The 23543-nt window shown below is 39.2% G+C and overlaps 1 protein-coding gene across 8 annotated transcripts in view; it reads right to left on the minus strand.

The window, feature by feature from the left end:
* Window positions 1-23543, minus strand: part of ARB2A (ARB2 cotranscriptional regulator A) — a 363106-nt gene that overhangs the window by 268327 nt on the left and 71236 nt on the right. For 7 of the 8 annotated variants that reach the window (XM_075067103.1, XM_032802756.2, XM_075067099.1 and 4 more), the window contains 2 exons: window positions 21571-21636; window positions 5789-5980 (listed from right to left, as the gene is read on the minus strand). In XM_075067103.1, coding sequence (XP_074923204.1) covers window positions 5789-5980; window positions 21571-21636 — 258 coding nt within the window. The remainder of the gene's footprint in view (window positions 1-5788; window positions 5981-21570; window positions 21637-23543) is intronic. The other variant, XM_032802757.2, reaches the window with a different exon arrangement.

Genomic DNA, 23543 nt, shown 5'->3' on the forward strand with positions numbered 1-23543 from the left:
GTATATATTATCTATTAAATAAATATAACACTTGCAACAGATTCTTACTAATTATGAATGAGAAGAAAATGTTATCTGCATTATTGATCATTCTAGTGAAATTCTACTTAATTTAATTTCTGCATAAAAGCGACAATAAGATGTTCTTAATAGTTTGTGAATAACAGAGTACTGTTATTTATTACCTTTCTGAAAAAAGAAATAAGGAAAATATCAAAATTAATATTTGAATGTTAGGAAATATTTTAATAGTAGGAAGATAAAGCAGCTTATCTCAATAAGTCCATGTTTACTGCCATATGAAAATTAAATCAACTAAGCACAGACTACTGAGCTGCATTTTCAAAAATTTCAAGATTTCAGGTTCCTACTGAACATATGAAAAATTAATGTAAACCATGAAACATATTTTTTCCACTTTGCGCTGGGGACTACCTGCTCCGCACATGTATATACAAGGTTTAGTTCCATTATCTGTACACCACGCATTTCTTTGTTTGCAAGTCCAACTTAAAACAAAGCTTTACCTCTGATGGAATATTTACAAGTTATAGATACAATAAAAACCATTTTCAAACCATACCAATTATTACCCAAAAAGGCTAGTATTTTACCTAGAAATGTACTCTCCATAACTCTGATCTGCTAGTTTGGATTAGTTAGTTCTTCCTCTCCAGTCAATCACAAAACAAAAAATCTTATGCTGCTGTAACATCCTCCCCTTCTTCACAATTTCCAGTGAAAAGTACAACCCTACCTTTTCTATATTGGGTTGGAAGTCCAAAATTAGTCTTAGAGAGGAAAGCCAAAATTTTATGTAAGCAATTCCCTTTCTATTCCTCACATCCATGAATAAGCAGGAGCTATATTGCAGATTCCAAAGTGGAATATCGAATAAAGAGGGAAAAGACATCATAAACACAAGGGAAAACAAAAAATATAAAAATAGTTTTGACTTATCAGTCATGGCAGCAAGATTTCCATGGATAATGACCATGATAGGCCCCAGAAATTTAATCTTGTTCATAAACAGGTAGACTGATTTCTGGTTGCTACTATTTTTTTTTTCAAAAAAAAGCCAGCCCTCTTTTGGTGAAAGAAGCAGCTACTATGCTTGTGCTGTTATCCTTGCTAGGGACAACCCAGTTTCCAAGTTTCTTGATAAATACTCTAAATTGTTTAAAATAGTGCTCTACTAGAAACCACCAAATAATTCCTGGACATTTCTAAAGTAACTAAAATAAAGTCAAAACTGCTGAAATGTATTATTTGCTTTCTTTAGCATCCTTACGACTATGGAGATTATAGGAAACAGGAATCCTGAATGTTTACAAAAGAAACAGAAGCTAACCAACAGCTTCTTTGAACTCATACAGTAAGTGTTGCAGTGAACTGGTGTGCTCTTTTATCCCCTGAGCAAATGAGTCAGTGGTATGATGAGTACTAAATATTTTTGTTCGATGTCCAGACTCTGGCAGGCTGAGCTCTCTTTCTCCATGGAGTAAACTTCCTACTCTATAAAACCAACTTTAAATTTCTCCTTGCCACCCACTCTGTAGACCTCAAGCACAGGAAAGTACTTCCCTGACCAGCATAGAAGGACAACTTCTCCATGACGCAACAATCAATTACAGCTTCCTCCCATTCTTGTTCAGATATCTTTGTAGCATCATTTGAAAGTGTTATCATCTGAATGGCTGATATATCCCCTAACTAAGTGTTCAGGGGGGCATCAATCAGCGTTTACATCACACACCTCATAAGTACCCAGCCCAAGCTGGGGAAGCTGATCATCCAACCAGCGGACCAAATTCAGTGATTAATCCTGGTCACGTGCCACCTGAGGCATATTGAGCATAGGCTAAGTCTCAATGTTCAGACTGCCTGCCATGCAACTCTTAGTAAATAACCTTGACTTAGTCAATAACCCGTGATACCTTATCTCTGATATGTATTCGTATGTGTGCTTTTAAGTCACTATCATATGAATTATTTTAACTGATATGAAAACTCAAAGCTTATCTGCTGGATCTCTGACAAGCTACAGTGAGAGAGTAAGAAATGCTGTAGAGTCCTGAAATATAGCTGTACCCAGCACATTACAATAGTGTTGGGTAATTATTTTTTTATGTCCAGATGGCATCCTATCACCTCCTAGCCCAGGGACTAAGCCTAATAACCAGGGTGAAAGATATTGGTGTTGTCTATGCCTCCCAAGATTATGCCCCTCGATTTGAATGAACACCACAGTTGTGGACTGTTTATTCTGTATTGTAATGGTAACACATTGTCAATCAACTTCCCACTTCCTTAAAATTACAGTAAATCCATTAAGTCCCTCTTGCTTTTGCTTAATTTTTTTTTTTCTATCCTCAGTGTATTCCACAAGGCCAACTCATGTTTCCTTTCCTAACATAGATCTTGGTGTATTTATCCTATGCCGTCTTTAATACCTCTATTTTTTTTCTTCTCTCACCCTCTATCCACTTTTCTCTCTCAATCTGTTTCCCCACAGTTAGTTTTCTAGCTTATCACCTGTATTTTCTGTTTTCCTCTTCCACATCTCCTAGAAAATGTCTTTTCGGTTCTAATTAATCTTCCTTTCTCATATACATGGGGCTTGGAAATTTACCTGACATCTCATATCCAAAGGATTAAAGCTACTAACCAAAGACTGATAAAAAGATAGAGGCAGGGGCACTATCTAGAGGCAACACTCAGATGAGAAGAAAACCACCTCTCTGGCTGCTAGGTGCTATCCCAAAGCTCTGGTTGGGGTTTTCATCTTCTGTGTCAGCCCCCAGCCATTATGGGCTTGATAAATTTTAAGCCCTTCCCTTCCCTTCACTCCCTTTCCCCCAGTTTGCTGGAATGGAGAAGGCCCAGTCTTTATGTGTTTCCTCCATCTTGCGCAAGAGCCTCCTGTTGTGTTCCCTCAGCTTTCTGACTATGAGGGCTACACTTCTATTTACTCAGCTCCTCCCCCAGCCTCTGTGTTTGGGTCCTTCCCTCCTCTACTGTTCCTCAAAGCTTTCTCAAATACAGTGAAACTTATCTGATCCTTGTGTGCTGCCCACAGGGTGCTGAATAGCAAGACCAAAAACTGACGAATCTGTTCAGTTTTCACCTAAACTAGAATTGGGACATCTGTAAGGAGCAGCAGAGACTGAGGTTAAGGTAGAGAAGCCAGCTAACATTTAAAATACTACTTCCACAAGCACAAGGCCTGGACATTTTTATTATTTTAAAAGGAAAAATCTAGATTCTGCAGAAGCTGTTGGAAGTCATCCACGCTAGTTTCCTACTCACCATAAATGAGTGGAATTTTCAAGCCTTGGATACTGTTATCCTCAGTAGATTCATTTAATATGTTGATGTGAAAGATACTAAGCTCCACAGAATACATATCTCCTTCTAAAACAGTGTAAATTTCCCCATAAAGGAAACATTTTCTGCATGTTTCATTTAAGGTGAGACCTCTCTTTTGTTGGAAGAGTTAATAAAATATCAAGGCCAAAACAACAGCCTAGAGTGGAAACATAGTATCTGCAGCAATCAAGATCACAAGTTTCAGTCAGGACTTTTAATGTGAAAGCAGTACTATCATTTTCTGGGAGTTGGAAGTACTGAAATCAGACACCATCTTGGCCCTCAAATTACTGAAGACCCAGTCCAGTAAAAGTGAGATCCAGGAAAATGGTGTGCTCTCTAATTTATATAGTTTTTAACAGAAACAAGACTTGACTGGATGCACCATATTAACTGTTCTTAGGAGAATTTTATAGGCTTTATGAAGCCTAATTTCAATGCGCTTTTTTAGGGCTGAGTTGGAATATCGTTATAGTGTCTTGACAGGAGAAATGTCAGTTTTTCATAGTATACAATCCACCTGAGCTGGATCACCATATCAGCCTGGGGAAATTCCCAAACAAAGTTCTTTTTTATCATAAATTTTTTTCTACAGATGTAAAAATGGAGGCCTCGTGCCTAAAAATGGATGATTGGCTACACTGGAAAAGTTGATTAGACAGTCAGTGCATTCAGCACACCTGATATGATCATATGACTATCTGTGTATTATTTTTCCTGGGGCACAACCTGAATGATTTCAAATACTTCAGAGGAGCTGGATTTGAGAGACGCTAGATTGGTCTAAAAATTCTGTCCTAAGTGGACGTGCCTCATCCTCATTAAAAAGATTAAAGTATACTAATATATCAAAACATAATACAATCTATTCTAATATTTTCAATCAAGCAGTTTTATTTAAAGGTATTTCATCCAAATATACAATGTTTACCAACTTTTTAAGTAAAACCAAATGTGTACATGCTATATTCTTTTTATGTTAATAGCTATTACTATCACAGGTAAGAGGACTATAAATTTAAAACTAAATTAATAAAGAAAGATTACAAACTAAAAGCATAAAGCAATAGATGTGTATCTTTAAATTCCTCTGTCCTTATCTTGGCTATAAATATTTAATTAAAATATTTTGCTCATTGCACTGTTTTGTGTTTTTCTTGAAAAACAGATAAAGAAAAAATGTTATATTTTCAACAGAATTCTCAACTCTTAGATCAAAACCTATTAAAAAGTTAGCTCCTTGACTGAAATAAAATAAACTTTTAGTCGGTACTAAAAGAAGGGATGTACCAATGGTCACATTGTCAGAATCCGCCTTTTTATTTTTATTTCACAAAGTGCAACACTTCAGCAGCAAACTGGGCAACACAGAAGAAAATTAATTGCAACTGATATACTACAAATGTTTTCCACAAGCCTATATAACTGCTCTTGGTTTACTTACATCCAACATTTTAGCCAGTACATCACTTTACATTACCAAAAAAGAAAAAAAAGAAAATCCATTCAATTAAAAAACAAACAAACAAAAAACAAAAAAACCACACATGCAGTTTGGCCCACTACAAAAATTACAGATGTAACTAGCAAAGCAATAACCAAATGGAGATTAACAAAATAGGCATTAATTTGGTGATGAGCAATAGTAATACGTTAAACTTAACGTAGAAATAACAGAAAAAACTTGGGACCCTTGTACATGATTTTCAGATGTTTATTGAAGAAAAGTTTTAATTCAGCTAGCAAATTCCAAGTGAGAATTTTAATGTAGAAATGTTCCAAATATTGCCCAAATTGCATAATGTTTTCCCATGTGTTACTACATGTATCCATACCATTTTGTGAGTGTGGGGTATGGAAAGTCAATTAACATACTGCCTGCAAAATGTAAATGTTTTATATTTTCAGCTACAAATATGTGAACTAGAATGAATCACTTAGAGTTGTTGTCAGAATAAAACTTGTTTGACTGAGGAGAGAGGGACACCTTTCCCCCCTCCCCCCCCCGAAAAAAAACATTTAGTAGAAGCTTAAGAAAGCTTCCTGTGGTTCATTTAAAATGATCACATTATCACAAGGTTTACAATAGACATTTGAATGAGAATACAAAAATCTGATGAAATGTAAACGAAATCCTAACTAATTTCTGGATTGCTTTCTTTCATATTTCTTTTTCCTCCTTGAAGGGTTTTGTCACTCTAGCTGACATATTAAACTACATGGCACTGCCACCATAAGAGTCTTACACAAAACTAAATCACAAGTTTCTCTCTTGTAGTAAAAGAATTAGATAAAAATTTTGAAAATAAGGCAACAAAACATTCCAACCATGAATAAAATGAATTTATGGGAACACATTTAATATAACTTAACAAAAATGTCTCAGATTATTGATAGTTGTTAATAAACACACACTTACCTCAATAGCTCTCTTAATATACGGAATCTGTGTGCCACTGTCCAGATCTTCATTTATAATAAGTCTTCTAGCCCACTGACCTGCCCTGACAACACCACTACCATGAATTAAAACCATCAGTTTATCTGGGTTTGTCAATGCATCCTCACTCATAAAGATAAAACTCTTTGGCTCACTCTCAGTAGCATCTACCTGAAATTTAAAAAAATAAATTTAAAAATAAAAATACATTCTGGCGTATCAATAAACATATTAAGAAAACTTAACAGCTGCAATTATAAAGTAGCATTGAAATTTATACACAAACATCATTGCTATTTATTTGTGTTATGTTAGCACCTAAAAGCCACACACTGATGCTGTAAAAACCAAGAATAAAGACAAAACCTGCCCTAAAGACCTTGCGATCTATTTTGAAAAGCAAAAAAATACATTACAAGTAAGAACGCTTACACTGCATCAAATAGAAGTAGGAAGTATGATTAAGCTTTAAAGTATAAAAGGTACAAAAAGAGTGAAAGGCACAGAATTTAGAAGTTCACATAAATTTACTGACAGAAATTAAAGCCCACCAAAGGACTACCTGGGAGGGAAAAAAAAGTCATTTCTCACACCTTATTTGCCAGAAGCAGCAATAAATAGATCATCTAGAAAATATATAAAAGTGAAAACGTCCTAGCTTTCCATTTCAGTCCCCACAACATAAATAGCCAATAATCCAAATACGAAACAGTAGCATAAATTTAGTCCACTATAAACTTAAAAGGACAGGTATCTACATACAAAACACATAAAAATACAGGAATCCAATTTTGGACTCAAGAGTGGCTTTGAGTAAGGGCATTGTTGTGTTGCCTCAGGATCAGCCTGAGAAGTAGATTGTGATTCAAAGAGCCACAATCTGATGTCCATTGTCCCCCTTTCTCTGGAAGCTGGGGAAACACACTGTACCAGTTTATATACCTGGTGCAGAGTACCCAGCCTGAGGCACCAGCACAAATATGTTGACCTGAAATTTGAGGGGGCAGAGCCACAGGTCCCATCTATTCCTTGTTCCCTTTCGAGCACAAGAACAAGCAGCAGGGGAGAGGAAAAATGCAGTGAGCTGCTCTCCTCCACCTCCTGCCCAGTTACCCATAGCATGCATAACTGATGCAGGCTTGTAAGGGGGTACCTTGTATCACCTTGCTTCCCTGTGTGACTTTGCAAGTCAGACCCATATGTTTGGGGGCAGGATACAGCAAATCCATGACTCTTGAAGAAACAGGGGCCTTCGCTAGGACAAAAATACAAAAGCTTCTGAACAATTAAGATACAGTTAGAACAGGGGTTCTCAAACTGGGGGACGGGACCCCTCAGGGGATCATGAGGTTATTATGTGCAGGGTCATGAGCGGTCATTCTCCACCCCAAACCCCGCTTTGCCTCCAGCATTTATAATGGTGTTAAATATATTAAAAAGTGTTTTTACTTTACACGGGGGTGGGGGTGGGGTCACGCTCAGAGGCTTTCTATGTGAAAGGGGTCACCAGTATAAATGTTTGAGAATCACTGAGCTAGGAGTTTTGTATCAAGTCAGTTTGTCTTTTGTGTATGGATATTTATCCTTCTTTCATTCTTTCAAAATTCATAGGGCATGATTTTACAAACTTTTCTTAGTACAAGTAGCTCTTACGCACACAAGCAGTCTCATTGGAGTTGATAAGAACCACTCGAGTAAAGCCCAGAGTCACACCCAATTACAGCTCCTACTTTGATACCAAAACCTTAATCCTGTTGTGTTTCATACATTCTGCCTCCAAACAGCATACAATTTTGGGAAAAATGGAGCTTCAGTTTCCCTGCTTTAGAATAGGGAATATACTTCCCTCCTTTGTCTTGTCTAGTTAGACGAGGGGTGGGCAAACTTTTTGGTCTGAGGGCCACACTGGGGAATAGAAATTGTATGGCGGGCCATGAATGCTCACAAAATTAGGGTTAGGGTGCAGGAGGGGGTGTGGGTTCTGGGGTGGGGCTGAGGATGAGAGGTTTGGGGCGCAGGAGTGTGCTCAAGGGGGTTGGAGAGCAGGAGGGGGATCAGGGATGGGGCATAGGGTTGCAGCATGGGGAGAGGCTCAGGGGGTGCAGGCTCCGAGCGGTGCTTACCTCAAACGGTTCCCGGAAGCCGTGGCATGTCCCTTCTCTGGCTCCTATGCAGAGGTGCGGCCACGCGGCTCTGCACACTGCGCCACCCCTGCAGCTTCCATTGGAGCGCGTAGGAACTCTAGTGGGGCCATGCCTCAGCTTCTGGGAGCCGCTGTACAGGGAGATGTCAGCAAAATCAGTAAAGGGCCTGAAACCACTACTGAGTATTGCTAAAAGCAGCCAAGTCAGCAGCCTGTAAATTGGCCATGTTGCAGCCTCACCTTGACCAAGGCAGGAGTGGAGGAGGTTTGGGATGTCACAGAAAGGACATCTTGACCCCGTGTCCTTCCTGATAAGAACTGTATTGAAGTTGCTGATACATGCATTTTAGAAGAGCAAGATGTGCCCTCAGGAATGTGTCTATTGGGGTCTCAAGGCTGCAAACACTGGGAAAAACCCACACCTGGTTAATCAATAATCAGAAGAAAACCTCTTGCTTGACCATTAGAACTGTTTGCTTAGCAAGTTTTCTTTAAGGGTCATGTCACTGTGTTACTAATGTATAAAATAAGGTGAAAACTCTTCTAGTCAGGACTGGTCTCTCCCTCTGGATGCATCTTGTGTTCCCTACTGGCATACGGTCTGCCACTGTGCCACTGGAGAGCCACACTCAGCTTTGGTAATTATTGAGGGCTGGGAGCGTTTTATTAACCAGTTGCGGATGCGTGTAAGTGCTTGAGATGACGTAAAGTTTAGCTTTAAGTGAAAGCACTCTTGTGTTGTCCTGTTTGTGCTAGCCATCTATCGGTTGGACGGCCATCTCCCCTGATTTGTTTACTGATAACACCTCGCATAGAGTAAAAGTTACCAAGAGCTTTGGGTTGAAAGAACCCCGGGTAACATCACATGGTGCAGCCCCGACCCTGCACCATGGCCAGAGCGCTGGAGCAGGACCAAGCCATATGGTCCGGCCCCCTACCCAGTGCCCTGGCTGGAGCGCCGGAGCAGGGCCGAGCCACGTGGTGCAGCTCACGGGATGGCTTAAAACGGACCATGTGCTGTAGTTTGCCCCCCTGAGTTAGACAATAGGAGACAATCCCTACCCAAAAGAGCTTACAATATGTATGTTCAGTAAATAGCACAATGAGGTTCTAAACTTGGCTGGAGCACCTAGGCACTACCATCACAACAAACAACAGTATTAGTAACAACAACAATATAAAGAAAGATTGTAGCCATGTTGGGAGTGGGAGAAGCAAAACATTAGCTCTCAAATGATACCTAGTAAGGTGAACTTGAGTTTTGCAAACAATTTGAACATTTACGAAAATAGAAATAGCCACAATTAAGATGAAAATATAAATTTAAAAAGTGTACTTTAGTGTACACTTTAATCATATGCATTAGAAGGCATAATATTAATTAGTTCACACTTCTGTAAATGGGTTAACGCTGAAAGGAGGGGGAAAAAGCCTTGTTCTCTTTGTCAACTTAATTACATTTGGAAACTTTTCTTCAAACCAATTTGTCTTCAAACAGCAATAATTCATTAAATGAAGCTTTCACTAAGGAATGCACATAAAGGTCACTTTTGTGCACAACCTCACTTTACAGACAAATCAGCCTACAATACCATTTAGCTCTAGTCAGAGTGAGACTGCATAAAGCAATTTGTATCTATTAACAATTCACAGTTTTAGATGTGCTCATGAACGCTTAACTATGATCTTAACTCTGATCTTTCATTTAAACAAATTAAATAAACTAAGCAAACCTAAAAAAGTTTAGTTTAACAATTAGAGTCAGTATTGCTATTCACATGAGAAACAAACTCAATCATTTTAGTTTTGTAGCTAGGAATTTCAAATCATCCTAAATTCTATCGGTATTTTACAGGCAATGAAATTTTTGACTGTGTTCCCCATTTCCAGATTCTGTTTTTAGTGAATATATACACTTTGCAGTTTTTCCAAACCTATAGTAATGACCAGAGTTATCTGATGAGCTAATATTCTCTAGATATATTATGAAATATTTCAAGTTTCTAAACATTACTTCAATTTTCCCACAAGTTAAAGCACAATTTTTCATGTGATCTCAGAATACTTCAGACCATAAATAAAAATAATAATAATAAATATACACAATGTTTTCAACAACAACAGAACAACACTTTGTGCACATTTCATCAACAAATGAGGTTAAGAAGATTGTTTATTCAATAGTTTAGAGACAGTGCTGTATCAAAATAAGCCTAAAATCCTACCTATATCTAAACCTGGGAGTCACACATATCACTGCTTTCCATGACACACAAGTTCAATTTCAAGTCTTTGGATAATCCAAGCATTGTGAGAACCTGGTATTTTTCCTAAATAATAAAACAAACCCACTGGTTTTCTGGGTTTTTCAGGGACATTTTTTAAACTTCTATGTCAATATGAAATAGTTACATGAAACATTTAGGTTTTAATTTCTGCGAATTAAAATTTTAACTCTTCTAAAACATTAAAAAGAAATGATGAGACCATTAAAATTGCTTATTAAAAAAAATCATGAAAATCATAGATATAGAAGCCCACAGAAGAAGAGGAATGGGTGGAATCACTTACGTGCATGGCTAGTGAGTGGAAATAACTGTTACTGGATGTCAAAGAGAGAAAGGGGGAGAGACAGAACAACAGTGGGTAGGGGTACAGGTTTGATAACTTCTTAAAACATCTGGAATGTGATCAAGGAGTCTGAACACATGGTTCTATATAAAGCTGCCTAGTCCATTTTATTTTTCAGTCCTCACAATATTGAATCACTAGGTGCTTCAACATAGTTTTTCTAACCAGGAAAACATGAAAGCTGGTTATCAATACCACAAAAAGTGTGATTAGTATTTAGTGATTATTAAACGTCAGTTTATGAATTCATCTAACTTGTCATACCCAAAATTTAAGAAAGTTGTATGAAAACAAGTGACTGACTGAACTGAAGTAATGACAATAGATAATAATTTTACAGGAAAATGTAAATAATGCCAAAAGTTGTTAAGTTGCCAGACACAGAAGATTCTTGCTTATCAAAGAAAGTAAAGTTTCTTCATTTTCTATCAGATATATGATGCTGAATGACATTTTCTCCATTTAAGAGGAAGAGCAAAACATTGATGATTTGAAGATTCTGCACAGGGAGACTTTTTGTGCCATCTTTGCTAATGAAATAAAATTGCAATAATTTAAATTCCTGATTCAGGACTTCCAGCAGCTGTAAAACGTAAGCTTAATTTAGTAATAACCTCTGCTAGTTTTCAGCTCAAACAACAGCAAAGATCAATCACTGATTATGCTATAAAAACAACAAATGCAAAGACTTTATCTTCTTTATGCTAACATTGCCTTCAATGGAGCATAAAATGAGCAATTTAAAGAAATGATTGAAGTATTTCACCCTGGAATATACTCCTCCTGATTTAAGCTTGCAGGTCGGCTACTAGATGGGGGGAGGAATAGCTCAGTGGTTTGAGCATTGGCCTGCTAAACGCAGAGTTGTGAGTGCAATCCTTGAGAGGGCCACTAAGGGATCTGGGGCAAAAATCAGTACTTGGTCCTGCTAGAGAAGGCAGGGGGCTGGACTCGATGACCTTTCAAAGTCCCTTCCAGTTCTAGGAGATAAGTATATCTCCAATTAAAGTAAATGTTGCAAGTGAAGAAACAAGAAAAAATGGAGAAAAACTAAGACTCAATATTAACATACCAACAATAATGCAATGTTAGAGAGAGAAGGTGGCCAAGGTAATATCTTTTACTGAACAACTTCTGTTGGTGAAAGAGAGAGTTTTTCAGCTACACAGAGTTTTTTTTTAGATCTGAGAAAATCAGTGTGTCACAGCTAAATACAAGGTGGAGCAGATTCTTTAGCATAAGTAGTTAACACATACTGTAAGAGACCACTCAGAGAACTCTCCCATACCACATCAACCTCCTGGACATCATGACCAGCTTCAACAATGGAACCCTACAGACTATTTCAGGAAGAAACCCACAGATCACCATACTTACCATCACAGATCCAATAATCACCCCAAACATACCAAGAAATCTGTTATCTATAGCCACAGAATATGCTCCAAGGAGAAAGTCCAGAATACATACCTTAACACCCTTAAAACTGCCTTCACCAAACAAAGACACTCCACTAGGGAAATAGATTACATCATAAAACAGGCCATCCAAACAACCTACTTCAATACCAAGGAAAAAACCCCATAACCCTCACAACACAGCCCTAGTTGTCATCTACCATCCCACACTGTAATCCATACAGGGTATCAAACAATTACATCACATACTGAAAGAAATCTCTCTTGAAACCCCAACTTTGCCAAGCTCATCATCAGAAAAAAGCTCCCCACAGACCTAGACACACCAAACCCTGCCATAATACCAGATGCAAAAGCTGCAGACATATCTTCACTGCTGCGATGATCACTACCCTTACCCCTGCCCCAGAACATACCTTTCAAGATCCATGGGTCCTGCACCGGCCTATCACACCACGTGGTGTACCTCATCCAGCACACTAAATATCCCAATAACTATTATGTGGGTGAAACCAGACAATCACTATACTCTTGAATGAACTCACCCAGGATAAAAGGCAAAAAACACTATCACCCATGGGTGAACACTTTTCACAAAATAATCGCTCCATATCTGATCTCTTAGTCCTCAGCCTCAAAGGAAACTTAGAATCATAGAATAATAGAACTGGAAGGGATCCCGACAGGTCATCTAGTCCAGTCCCCTGCAATCAAGACAGGACTAAGTATTATCTAGACCATCCCTGACAGGTGTTTGTCCAACCTCCTCTTAAAAATCCCAAATGACAGAGATTCCACAACCTCCCTAGGCAATTTATTCCAGTGCTTAACCACTCTCACAGTTAGGAATTTTTTCCTAATGTCCAACCTAAACCACCCTTGCTGAAGTTTAAGTCCACTGCTTCTTTTTCCTATCCTCAGAGGTTAAGAACAACATTTTTTTCTCCCTTCTCCTTGTAACAACCCTTTTATATACTTGAAAACTGTTATGTTCCCCCTCACTCTTCTCTTTTCCAGACTAAAAAAACCCCAATTTTTTCCAATATTCCCTCATAGGTCATGTTTTCTAGACCTCTAATCATTTTTGTTGCTCTTCTCTTGACTTTCTCCAATTTGTTCAAATCTTTCCAGAAACATGTGCCCAGAACTGGACACAATATTCCAGTTGAAGCCTAATCAGCGGGGAGTAAAGCAGAAGAATTACTTCTCATGTCTTGCTTATAATACTCCTGCTAATACATCCCAGAATAATGTTTGCTTTTTTTGCAACAGCGTCACACTGTTGATTCACATTTAGCTTGTGGTCCACTATGACCCCTAAATCCCTTTCCACAGTACTCCTTCCTAGGGAGTCATTCCCTATTGTATGAGTGCAACTGACTGTTCCTTCCCACGTGGAGTACTTTGCATTTGTCCTTATTGAATTTCATCCTATTTACTTCCGACCACTTTTCCAGTTTGTCCAGATTATTTTGAATTTTAATCCTATCCTTCAAAACATTTGCAACCCCTTCCAGCTGGGTATCATCCTCAAACTTTATAAGTGTACTCTCTATGCCATTATCTAAATAATTGATGAAGCTGAGCCCCAGGAAGGTGGGAGGTTTTGAGATGTATTGCACTTGCAATGCAAAACTCCCAAAGATGTATTGTCTACTGACAGATGACCTGATCTCTCCGCTCTCTGCCCGTTCACACAGAACATCATTCCAGTGTTGTCCATGAAGTTGCAGATTCTGTCCTTAAATATAAGGGAGAAATGTTCAATAGGTCAGATGAACAGCTCACTACTCCTGCACATTTATGTGAAGACTGAAATCTTCTTGGGCCCACAGACCTTGAGTTTGTAAGTTTCTTGGTGATCTCCCCAGCCTACAGAAGAAGCATGAGGTATTGCGTCAATGAGAGTCAGCGTGAGTAAAGCAAAGGCAAAGTAAACTACCACACATACATTGGCTGGGTCCATCCATCAGTCCAAGAAGTTATCACTCCTGCAGCATTTCCAATTGTTGAAGAGCTAGGGATTACATTGACCTTAACCAGCCCCACAATTTCCCAAGACAAATTCTGGCATGCTGAGCCACCTACATTCAGGAGCCCATGTGCCCCAACAGCCTGATGCAACTTTTCACTGTTGTAATCAATGGGCTTTGAGATCTATGGAAATGCTTAATATGTCTGGAATCTGGCTTGAGGTAGGAGCACTCCAGCTACAGTAGAATTCAGAACCAACTCTATAAATTATATTCTTTGGAGAGAATATTTGCTTGTCCTCACTTATCAACAGAGCCAAAACACTGCAGAGGGATCAGATTCTGAAGAGGCTGACCTCTATTAGGAGCTTAGTCAACTTCGTACCAGCCAGCCATCCAGGTAAGGAAATACTTACAACCCTGCTTTCTTTAGGAATGCGGTCACCACTACCATTCATTTTGTAAATATTTGTGAGGAAGCAGACAGGGCAAAGGGTAGGGCTGTAAACTGAAAGTGGGGTCACTGACTAGAAATTTTAGGACTCTCCTGTTGCTTTGATGGAGAGAGACATGAAAATACACATCCTGCAAGTGGAGTGCAACATACCAATTGCTGGGATCCAGGGAAGGAATGATGGAGACCACGGTAATCACATGAAACCTTCTTTTCTTTACATCTTTGTTCAGATTTTGCAGGTCTAAAATGTGTCTAAGACTTCCTTTTGCCTTTGGAATCAGGAAGGAACGTGAATAGAAACCTTTCCCTCAGAGAAGAAAGGGAACCTCTTCTATAGCTCCAAAATGGATAAGAGACTGGACCTCCTAAAGGAGGACAGCCTTGTAAGAAGAGGCCCTGAAAAAGGATGGGACAAGGAGGAATGGAAATAAACTGCAGGGGTCTATCCCTGTTCCACAGTACTTAAGAGTCATCGACTTGTGATAATATGGGACCAAGATGATAGAAAGTGGGAAAACCTGTTGGAAAAATAGGGAAAGGAGAAATTGGCACAACTGGATCTGGCACTCTGTCCTTGAAAAGGCAGGCAAACAGACTGCTTGGGATTGTCCAACTTCCTGGAGAAACCAGTTGAAGAAAACTAAGGAGGAGCTGGTCTTCTCTAATGGTCTTCCTTCATTTCCTAGACTGATCAGTCTGTCTCAGTGGGAAAAGGTCTGCCGAGACAGAGAGTAGAATTGCTTCCTTTTTAGGGAAAGGAGTGTAAATTCCCAAGTATTTCAAAGTGGGCCTTCAATCTTTGAGACTGTGGAACATCTCATCTGTCTTGTGAGAGAACAGCATAAGACCCTCAAAGGGAAGATTCTGGATCATCTGCTGAAGACCCAAAGACTGAAGCCATGAATATCTGTGCATATCTAGCTGAATCTGCCATGTCAAAAGATATTTGTAGAAAGGTGGGAGCTACCAGCTTGCCCTCATCTAACAGAGCCTGGAATTCCTGCCTGGTAGACCCAAAGACTGAAGCCATGAATATCTGTGCATATCTAGCTGAATCTGCCATGTCAAAAGATATTTGTAGAAAGGTGGGAGCTACCAGCTTGCCCTCATCTAACAGAGCCTGGAATTCCTGCCTGGTCTCCTCTGGCAACTTTTCTGAGAACTTCAGCCTATTATCTCAAAAGGAGAAGTCATATCTTGTCAATAATGCTTTGTTAGTTAGCAGTGCACAACTGTGGACCAGATATAGAATGCATTCTCACAGGTTTATTTGCATCCTTGTTGTTTGAGGTGAAAGACAGATGACCCTGATGTGCTTTTTCATTTACTGCCAAAACAACCAAGGAACCTGGCAAGGGATGGGTATAAAAATGTTTGTAGCCTTGAGAAGGCATATGGTACCTTTTCTTGGTTCTTTCGGCTATCAGAGGTAGAAAGGGTGGTGTTAGCCATAAATATCTTGTAGGCTCTACATGGCCTCATTGATAGGAAGAACCACCTTAAAAGGCCCTACTTAACCCAGCATTTCCATGAGAATCTACAAGAACTCTCCTGGATCACCTCATCAGGGATATCAAGATGGGTAGCTACTCTCTTTAAAAGGTGTGGGTAAGCCTTGTGATCATCTTGAACTGGTGAAATATCCCAAGAAGCTGCAGTTTCATCTGGTAATGAGGACGACAAATGCAAGGGAGGCTAAGGCTGATCCTCATTCAACGTACAGAGTAGATCTTGAAGGCTTTGCTGGTTTTGCTCAGTATCGATGACATCCTCTTGGACTTCCTTATGATAGTTAATATGTTGCCTGGTAGGAGACTGAAAAGGTTGAGGAATTGGAGAGGATCTGGATGTGGGAGGCATGCTCCATGGGATCCAATAGGGTAATTGGTATAGCACAGGACCCCAGCAATGAGTACTCCAAGGTTCCATTTCTCTGAATTGTCTCTGTACCTCCAGTGGGTACCAGCAACAAAACTCTCACAATAAAAGAGTAAGAGAGTGATGTAATCTGTCTTGGAAGTGAGGGACATAAAAGCCTACCCACATGCCAAGGAGGACCAGAAGTCAGCTGATCATGGTAGTGAAGTATGAGGAGATGACAAAGTCCAGGGATGGCATTCTGGAGATGTCAGTACCAGGGATACCATGGTAGGTTTACCCTCAACTGCACCTGTGGAGAAAATGCCAAAGGCCCTAATGTTTTATCCCTGCACAGTCCTGAGCACTGATCACAAGCCTGAGTTAAGTCTGTAACCAGGCCAGAAGATGCACCAGTACTAGGTGAGCTGTCTCCTATACCATCAGGCACCAAAAGGCAAAGTCTTGTGCTGCTGCACATCCGTCTGGCATCACCAGTACTGAGAGACTTTCCTGTTGCTGATGTTGCTGCACAGCAATAATCAGTACCATGGCAAGGGTCAGTTTCAGCCAGTGCTGAGGTCCATGACCTGTAGTGAAAAAAGGCCAGTACTAGAGAGCATCCCTTGCCAGAGGATACAGTCCCCTGTCCTCCCAAGTGCTTACTGGTGGATGGCAACAGGGACCACTATCATCTAGCAGAATTAAATCTCAGCTCCTTGGACAAATCTAACCTTTTGTGCTTCTTCCTTGGTACCAGCAGTCCTGTCTCAGCAACAGTGTCCAGTTGTGTACTCTACTGATGCCAAAACACTCAGTGCACTCCCCAAGTGAGAAGGCTCACAAGACAGATGCAGGGCAGCCTCCATAAAAATATGGCACAGTCTCTCTGTCTTTCTTCACTCAGTGCTTAGTTTCTGCAAATTTGTCAGTGGTCCTTAACGTGACCCTTGCTGAGGCACTTTAGGCAGGTGGAAGGAGGCACAAATTTTTTGTGGTTGGCACAAGGTTTAAATTTCAGAAACTGAGGTATACACCTATACCAGATGTCAGCACCCCGTAACAAGAGGGAACTGACACTCCATGAAAATAGTGAAGAAAACCAACAAATGAAGCCTACACTAATCTAAGTAACTAATTCTGCTAACAGCACCAACAGCACCAACTATTTACAGAAGAAAAAACAAAATCCCTTTAAGGGGAGAAAACTTGAAGAAGCAAGGTGACATGTTCCAGTTACCGATTGCAGTAGCAAGGAACTGAGACGGTCTGGGGCCGCTCCACCCATTTTATCATACAGCAGCACGAGACAGCAGAGGGTGCATGCACTGTCTCAAAGGGTAACGTTAAAGAAAAAGTCTCCAACTCTAGTACACTACGCACACACACACCTGAAGTAGAATGGACAAGTGTAATCAAAGAGAAACTGGATTTTTTTTTTTTTTTTGCTCACTGCTGTTGAGTCTACATCTGAAAAGAATATTGCACAATGCTGCTGCTGAAGATGTAATCCAAAAATGTAAAGATAGATAAGTTTTGACTGTTACTCAGACAAAAATAAAGATGATGAGAAAACTTCAAGTGCAGCCACCCTAAACTTCCAACACATGGATTTTCTGCAAACTATTAAAATCCTATTTAAAAAAAAGTAACACTTCACACAGTCCTAAAGTATATTAAAGAAGTTTAAAAATTCTTTCACAAACACCATAAGCCCATTCCCTCAGCTATATGGCCTATAGGAAAGAACCTACAGGTAGGAACCCCACCCAGAGACTGAATCCAACACAGCAGCTACAGAAAGCTGTTTAAGCAGGGACTGGAGGACAGTGATCATGTTAGTTTCTGCTTTCTGCAGTTTTCACTCTGCTGATAGCTGTTGCTACAAACCCTTCCATGCCCCCCTCTCGTGACTTCCAACTCTCCTCCCATCTTTTGTCTTCCCATCTAGCTCATCTACTGAGATAATCCTTTTGAAATAATTTAAACAACAAAACAAAGAAAAAGCAGAACCAAAAATGATGTTTCAGACACTGCATTGTTCACTCTGTTTGTATGTTATATCTTTCTCCCCCTACCCTTTGTCTGCCTTCTCTGGTTAGCTAATTTATGCTATTCAGGGCATGGCCTCTCTTACTGTGTGTTTATACTCTGCCTAGAACAATGGGCCCCATTCTTGGTTGGCCCATAGGTATCAACCATAATAAATACCTACCTATCTACAGTTAGAAATACAATTTTCCCCCTCTCTAAAGACTTGATTTTCAAAAAGTCAGGTATACAAAAACGAATGTGGGTAATTGTACAAATTTTCATATGCAACTACTGTCACCACACATTTGCTAAACTGGCTTTTTGAAAATGAGGTAGAGAATGCATTCCATATAACATAACATACAGGATGTCTAGTTTGTGGTTCGAAACTTAACTCTTCTTCATGTCCTAACTTTTTATTAAGTTAGCAGAACAGTCTTAGAATTGCACTAATATAGTTCTGCATTATATACTTGTATTTTACATATTTTTAAACTGATGTTAAAAGCACATTATTTAGCTTGGAAAATAATCAAAAGTTAAGAAATATCAGATTTATGATTGCCAATGTAACTTTAATTCTGCCCCCTTGTGTGTCCATCCTGTTCACTAAATAAGGCAGGAATCCTACAGAAAAATTGCACTCTCTCATGTAATTGTAGATTTTATCATAATGCAGACACTTGAGGGACCTGAACTGAGATTGCACAGGCAATTGTAAATTTGGAGTTTCTTACTTTTGGAGTGCTTGACTTTGCAACGTAAATATAATATTCCTTGTATGCAATCATTTATGTGCAATTTCCTAGGGTGGTTTTTTTTTAATTTAAAAAGAAATAGGCAAAATATTCATTCTAATATGTGCCATACTGCCAACCCACTATTGTGTATTATCAGGACTTGAACCATGAACATTCAGCTTCCATTCAGCTCTGCTCCTACTAGAGGTCCAGGACTTAATACCAGATATTGTTGTTAGAAATGTTGTAACGATTGTGTCTGATACATAAGTTTGGACAGTAAGGTTATATATTTGCTTGACGTGAGTATAATGTTACCTTAATGACCTTGTTATTCAGTAAGTTTGTTTATAACTGCTGCGTAGAACAAAGATGATGTCTTGACCACTATGCTTAAATTGAAGGACAAGAGACACATAAAATGTGCTGTCAAAACACAATTAAGGAAAAAGCAAGTAAAGAAAAACAAGAAAGTCCCCAAAAGCTCCTATGTAGAACAAAGGGTAAAAGTGACCTGGTCAATGATGTCTGGTTAGTGCATACTCAGTGTCATAAACCAATAAACAAAGAAAGATAACAATGTGAAGATGGCATAGACAGCAAAAGTCATGCCAACTGAAGCCTACATATGCATATTGTATGAGTTGCACAAGGCATGTAATACTTAATGGTGACTGGAAGACAACTAATAGATACATAATTTGGATGTATATAAAATTATGTAAATTCTAAGGGGTAGTTGGAGTATTGTAAGAGCAATCCACCATGACCTGGATGCACTCCAAAAGATAACTGGTCACTTTCTTTTTCTGTATGTCTCATTTCTTACTATAATAATTGTAACCGCAAGGCATGTTTTTGGATCAATGAAGTTTCAAATTAATAAACTTGAGTGTCTGGCATTCTCACCCAACAATGGCATCAAAGAAAAGGTATTTTTGTAAAGGGGGCACAGGATGGTCATGGGGTGATCCCTGCCCAGTCTGGCTCTCTCTTCCCTTCTTCCCTCCCATTTCCCAGTAATGAAGGAGCTCCTGCTCCATGTGCTGCCCCTAGAGGAGGGACTGGCTGCTGGTGCCACATGCTGAGTCTGGGGTTGGATGAGGGGAGTCTGGCCACTCTCTCAACCCTCCCCTCTCCCTTGCCTGGGAGTTGGGGAGCCCACTAGAGTCAGATTCTCCAGGAGTAAGTGGGGTATATATAGAACACTAGTGCTGGGCCAGGAGGTGGCTGTGGGGAGCTTAGTGCATCTTCCTCTCTCTGTCTGGAAGTAAGGGGAGCACCTATGCAATGTGGTGCCTCTAGGTGGGTCCAAATAAATAGACTATTTGTTCCAAGTGTTGCACCTGAGATTTGCATGATGCAGGGAGCCCGATCCAGCTCTCTCTCCCCCTCTGACAGCTGCTTAGTGCTCCCAATGTAGTGTCTTCTGCTCTTGCTGCTGTGTCAGCAGCAAGTCCCAGGCTCGGAATGTTCAGTGATTGTGGCAGACTACTAACAATTTCCTGAAGTGGTAAGTGAGAGAAGGTAATGGTAATTTTAAATATTTTATATTTCAGCCAAATCTGAAGGGAATCTCACGGGAGAAAGAAGGTCATTTCTGTAGTTCCAAAGGAGCCTGCTGCAAACAATGAGAATGTATGAAAACTTCTCAAAGCAAAGATCACAAGAACCCTTTATAATGAAAGGTGTTAAGGTCACTAGTCTTTTCCCCTATAATGTAAAAATACATTGTAATTGTGGTATGGAGTGTATGTACAGCTATACATCTTGTAATTTCGTCTGCATTACTCCCAAATGGTGATTTAAACACTTATGTATTGCATACACACATTACTAAAAAAGCTATTATATGAGGGTCTTTAAAAGAGTTTTAAAACATCTTATTGGGACTATTTTTTTTCCATTCTTCTTCCTATGAAGCAATAGGCTTTAAGGCCAGAAGAGGCCATCATGATCATCTAGTTTGATCTCCTGCATACCATGGGCTACAGAACCTCACTCACTCTTGTAATAGGCCCATAATCTCTGGCTGAGTTACCTACATCCTCAAATCTTGATTCAAAGACTTCAGGTTACAGAGAAAATCAACCACTGTTTCCTTGGCTTTAGCTCCCTGATTCCAACTGCATAGGTTTCAGGGGAATCAAACTATTTTCAAAATGGCATAGTTTTTGTATGACAAAAGTATCACAATTTTAAATTTCTGGTACCTCAGATCCTACCAGGACTAGAAATGTGAAGTAGAGCCCAATGAAATATACTCAGACCCAAACAGATTAGATATATTACAAAAACAGATATTTTTTACATATTTCTTTGTGTATGAATGAACATGCTGCATGGGTATACAGTGGTCCAAGTCATCGCCTTGACTGGGCCCTCAGCAGAGTTTGTTGTATCTGTATCTGACATCTAGATTCCAGACTCCTCAGGGGAGAGACTCCTTATTCGTGCATTTTGTAGTGTAAAGGAAACATCATCACCTTTGAAAAAAATTCAACTTACTGGGAGAGTTACTTTTTTCAAGTGGCATTCCTTTTCCAATAGTTCATAGACATATTTAGTAATGATCTGCAAAAAAGAATACAGAAGTTAAAGCACTTGTGGAAATTGTGCATCCATTCATAAAAGCCTTAACAAAAGTGGGCTCATCACACAGCTTCTCTTTTAAACAGAGCGTATATTTGCTCTCTGTGTTTCTCCCTAAACAACTAATTACAGAATATACATCTTCATGAAAAAGGATCCTCCCTTCTCCTCAGAATGTACTACTTTTCAGTACAAACAAATCCTAACTGTACCTGTGATTCTACCACCTGCTGCTGTGTGAATAATTATCTAGCTCAAAACTAAGGATTATGACCAATTAATATATACTCAGGAGTATAAGAAAGGTTCTCTTTTGCAAAGAAATACTTTAAAAGCATTTTTCCATGAGCAGGGTTCCTGAAACCCTCTCCCCTGCAGGTTCACTTCATGAGATACATGGAGAGGAAAATCTTTAGTCATCCTTAGCACAAGTCGCCTTGCCATTTCTATTCACTGAGCAGGGGAGGGGCAGGTCAAAGGTGTTCTAAATAGAAGAAGAGAACTGAACCACCCTCCAAGCATGGGTGGGGGGGGGGTAAAGGGAGGGGTGTAGGTCTGCATTCTGTAAGTAGAAATAAAGCTGAATTTTTAGGCCTGAAACAAAGGGAATCATTTCAAAGATCCACCAAAAAAAATCTACTTACATATTAAGAGTCTCTTCCTTGATGCCCCAAATTTAACAAAAGATGTTCTAACTTCAAAAGCTTGCCTAATATCTAGGGGAAACTATTTTTTACCTTCATATAATAGGGAATGGAGAACTTTCTGTCTACTATCAGTTTTTGAGTTAAATTTGGGGACAAACAAATTCTTTTGTACATCTGGGACCATAAAAATGGTTCTGAAATAAGTGCCTGTATTTCATGGGCTAAAGAAGCAGAGAAAAATGACAAATTAAAAAGTGTATGGGGGGGAAGAGAAAGGTGCTCATTAATAGGCTCAAATGGGGTTCGCTTCCCCCTTTAAGACTCAGGGAACTACACTTAAATTCCACAGTTAAAGTACAGGATAAGACCTAAGTCCCAAAACATTAACCTAAGAATATCTGGGTGCAAACCCACCTGGTGTTCCTTAGTCCAACCCCTCAAGGCCACAATCACAGTCATCCTAATCCAAAACATATTAAAACACAACAGAAACATAGCTGTAACAAAGTTCCCAAGTGATGGCATCTTAACAACACACGGTGAACTGAGCAGGTAGGAGCCAAGGCATAATAAATTTCAATTTTAATTTTCCAACTGCGCAATTACCAAATGAAGTTTTGGTGGAGTCTGAAAGTTTTCATTACATACATGTGAACAGATGTAGCACACAAATATTTAAAACGAATCTCAATGAATTCAATGTATTGATGAAAGCTAATTAAAAACAAAACAAAAATGCCATAGAAGAGTTTTTACTAGGATTACATGATTTTTTTTGCTATCCTGCTCAACTATATGTATTGATAGAAAAACACTCAAAAAGCTTTAAGGTTTTAAAGAAAATCAGTCTCACTAAACATTACCATCTACAGGGAAACTGCATTTGGAGAGGGAACTTAGCTTTAAGCAATGAGTTGATTTAAGACATGTTTATCCTCAAAGCAGTATGTTAGGAACATGCATATAGTGTAATTTTACCTCCAGGGCCAAACTGTTTATGGTTCACTGAAATCAACTTCGGTATTATGCCAACAGTAAAGCAGTTAAGTTCCCTACAGTCTCAGATGCTGATGGCGTACAGACGCTAAAATGAGTACAATGATGATATGACCTCAAACACAGGGATTTTATTTTTCACACTAAATCTTGTATCAACCTCCAATGGCTATAAGAACTAAATAACGTATCAAAAACGCTCAAAGGACATTTTAAAAAACTGCTGCGAAGAAAAGAAAACACATA

Source organism: Chelonoidis abingdonii, chromosome 6, assembly GCF_003597395.2.
Source record: "Chelonoidis abingdonii isolate Lonesome George chromosome 6, CheloAbing_2.0, whole genome shotgun sequence".
Taxonomy (NCBI): Eukaryota; Metazoa; Chordata; order Testudines; family Testudinidae; genus Chelonoidis; species Chelonoidis abingdonii.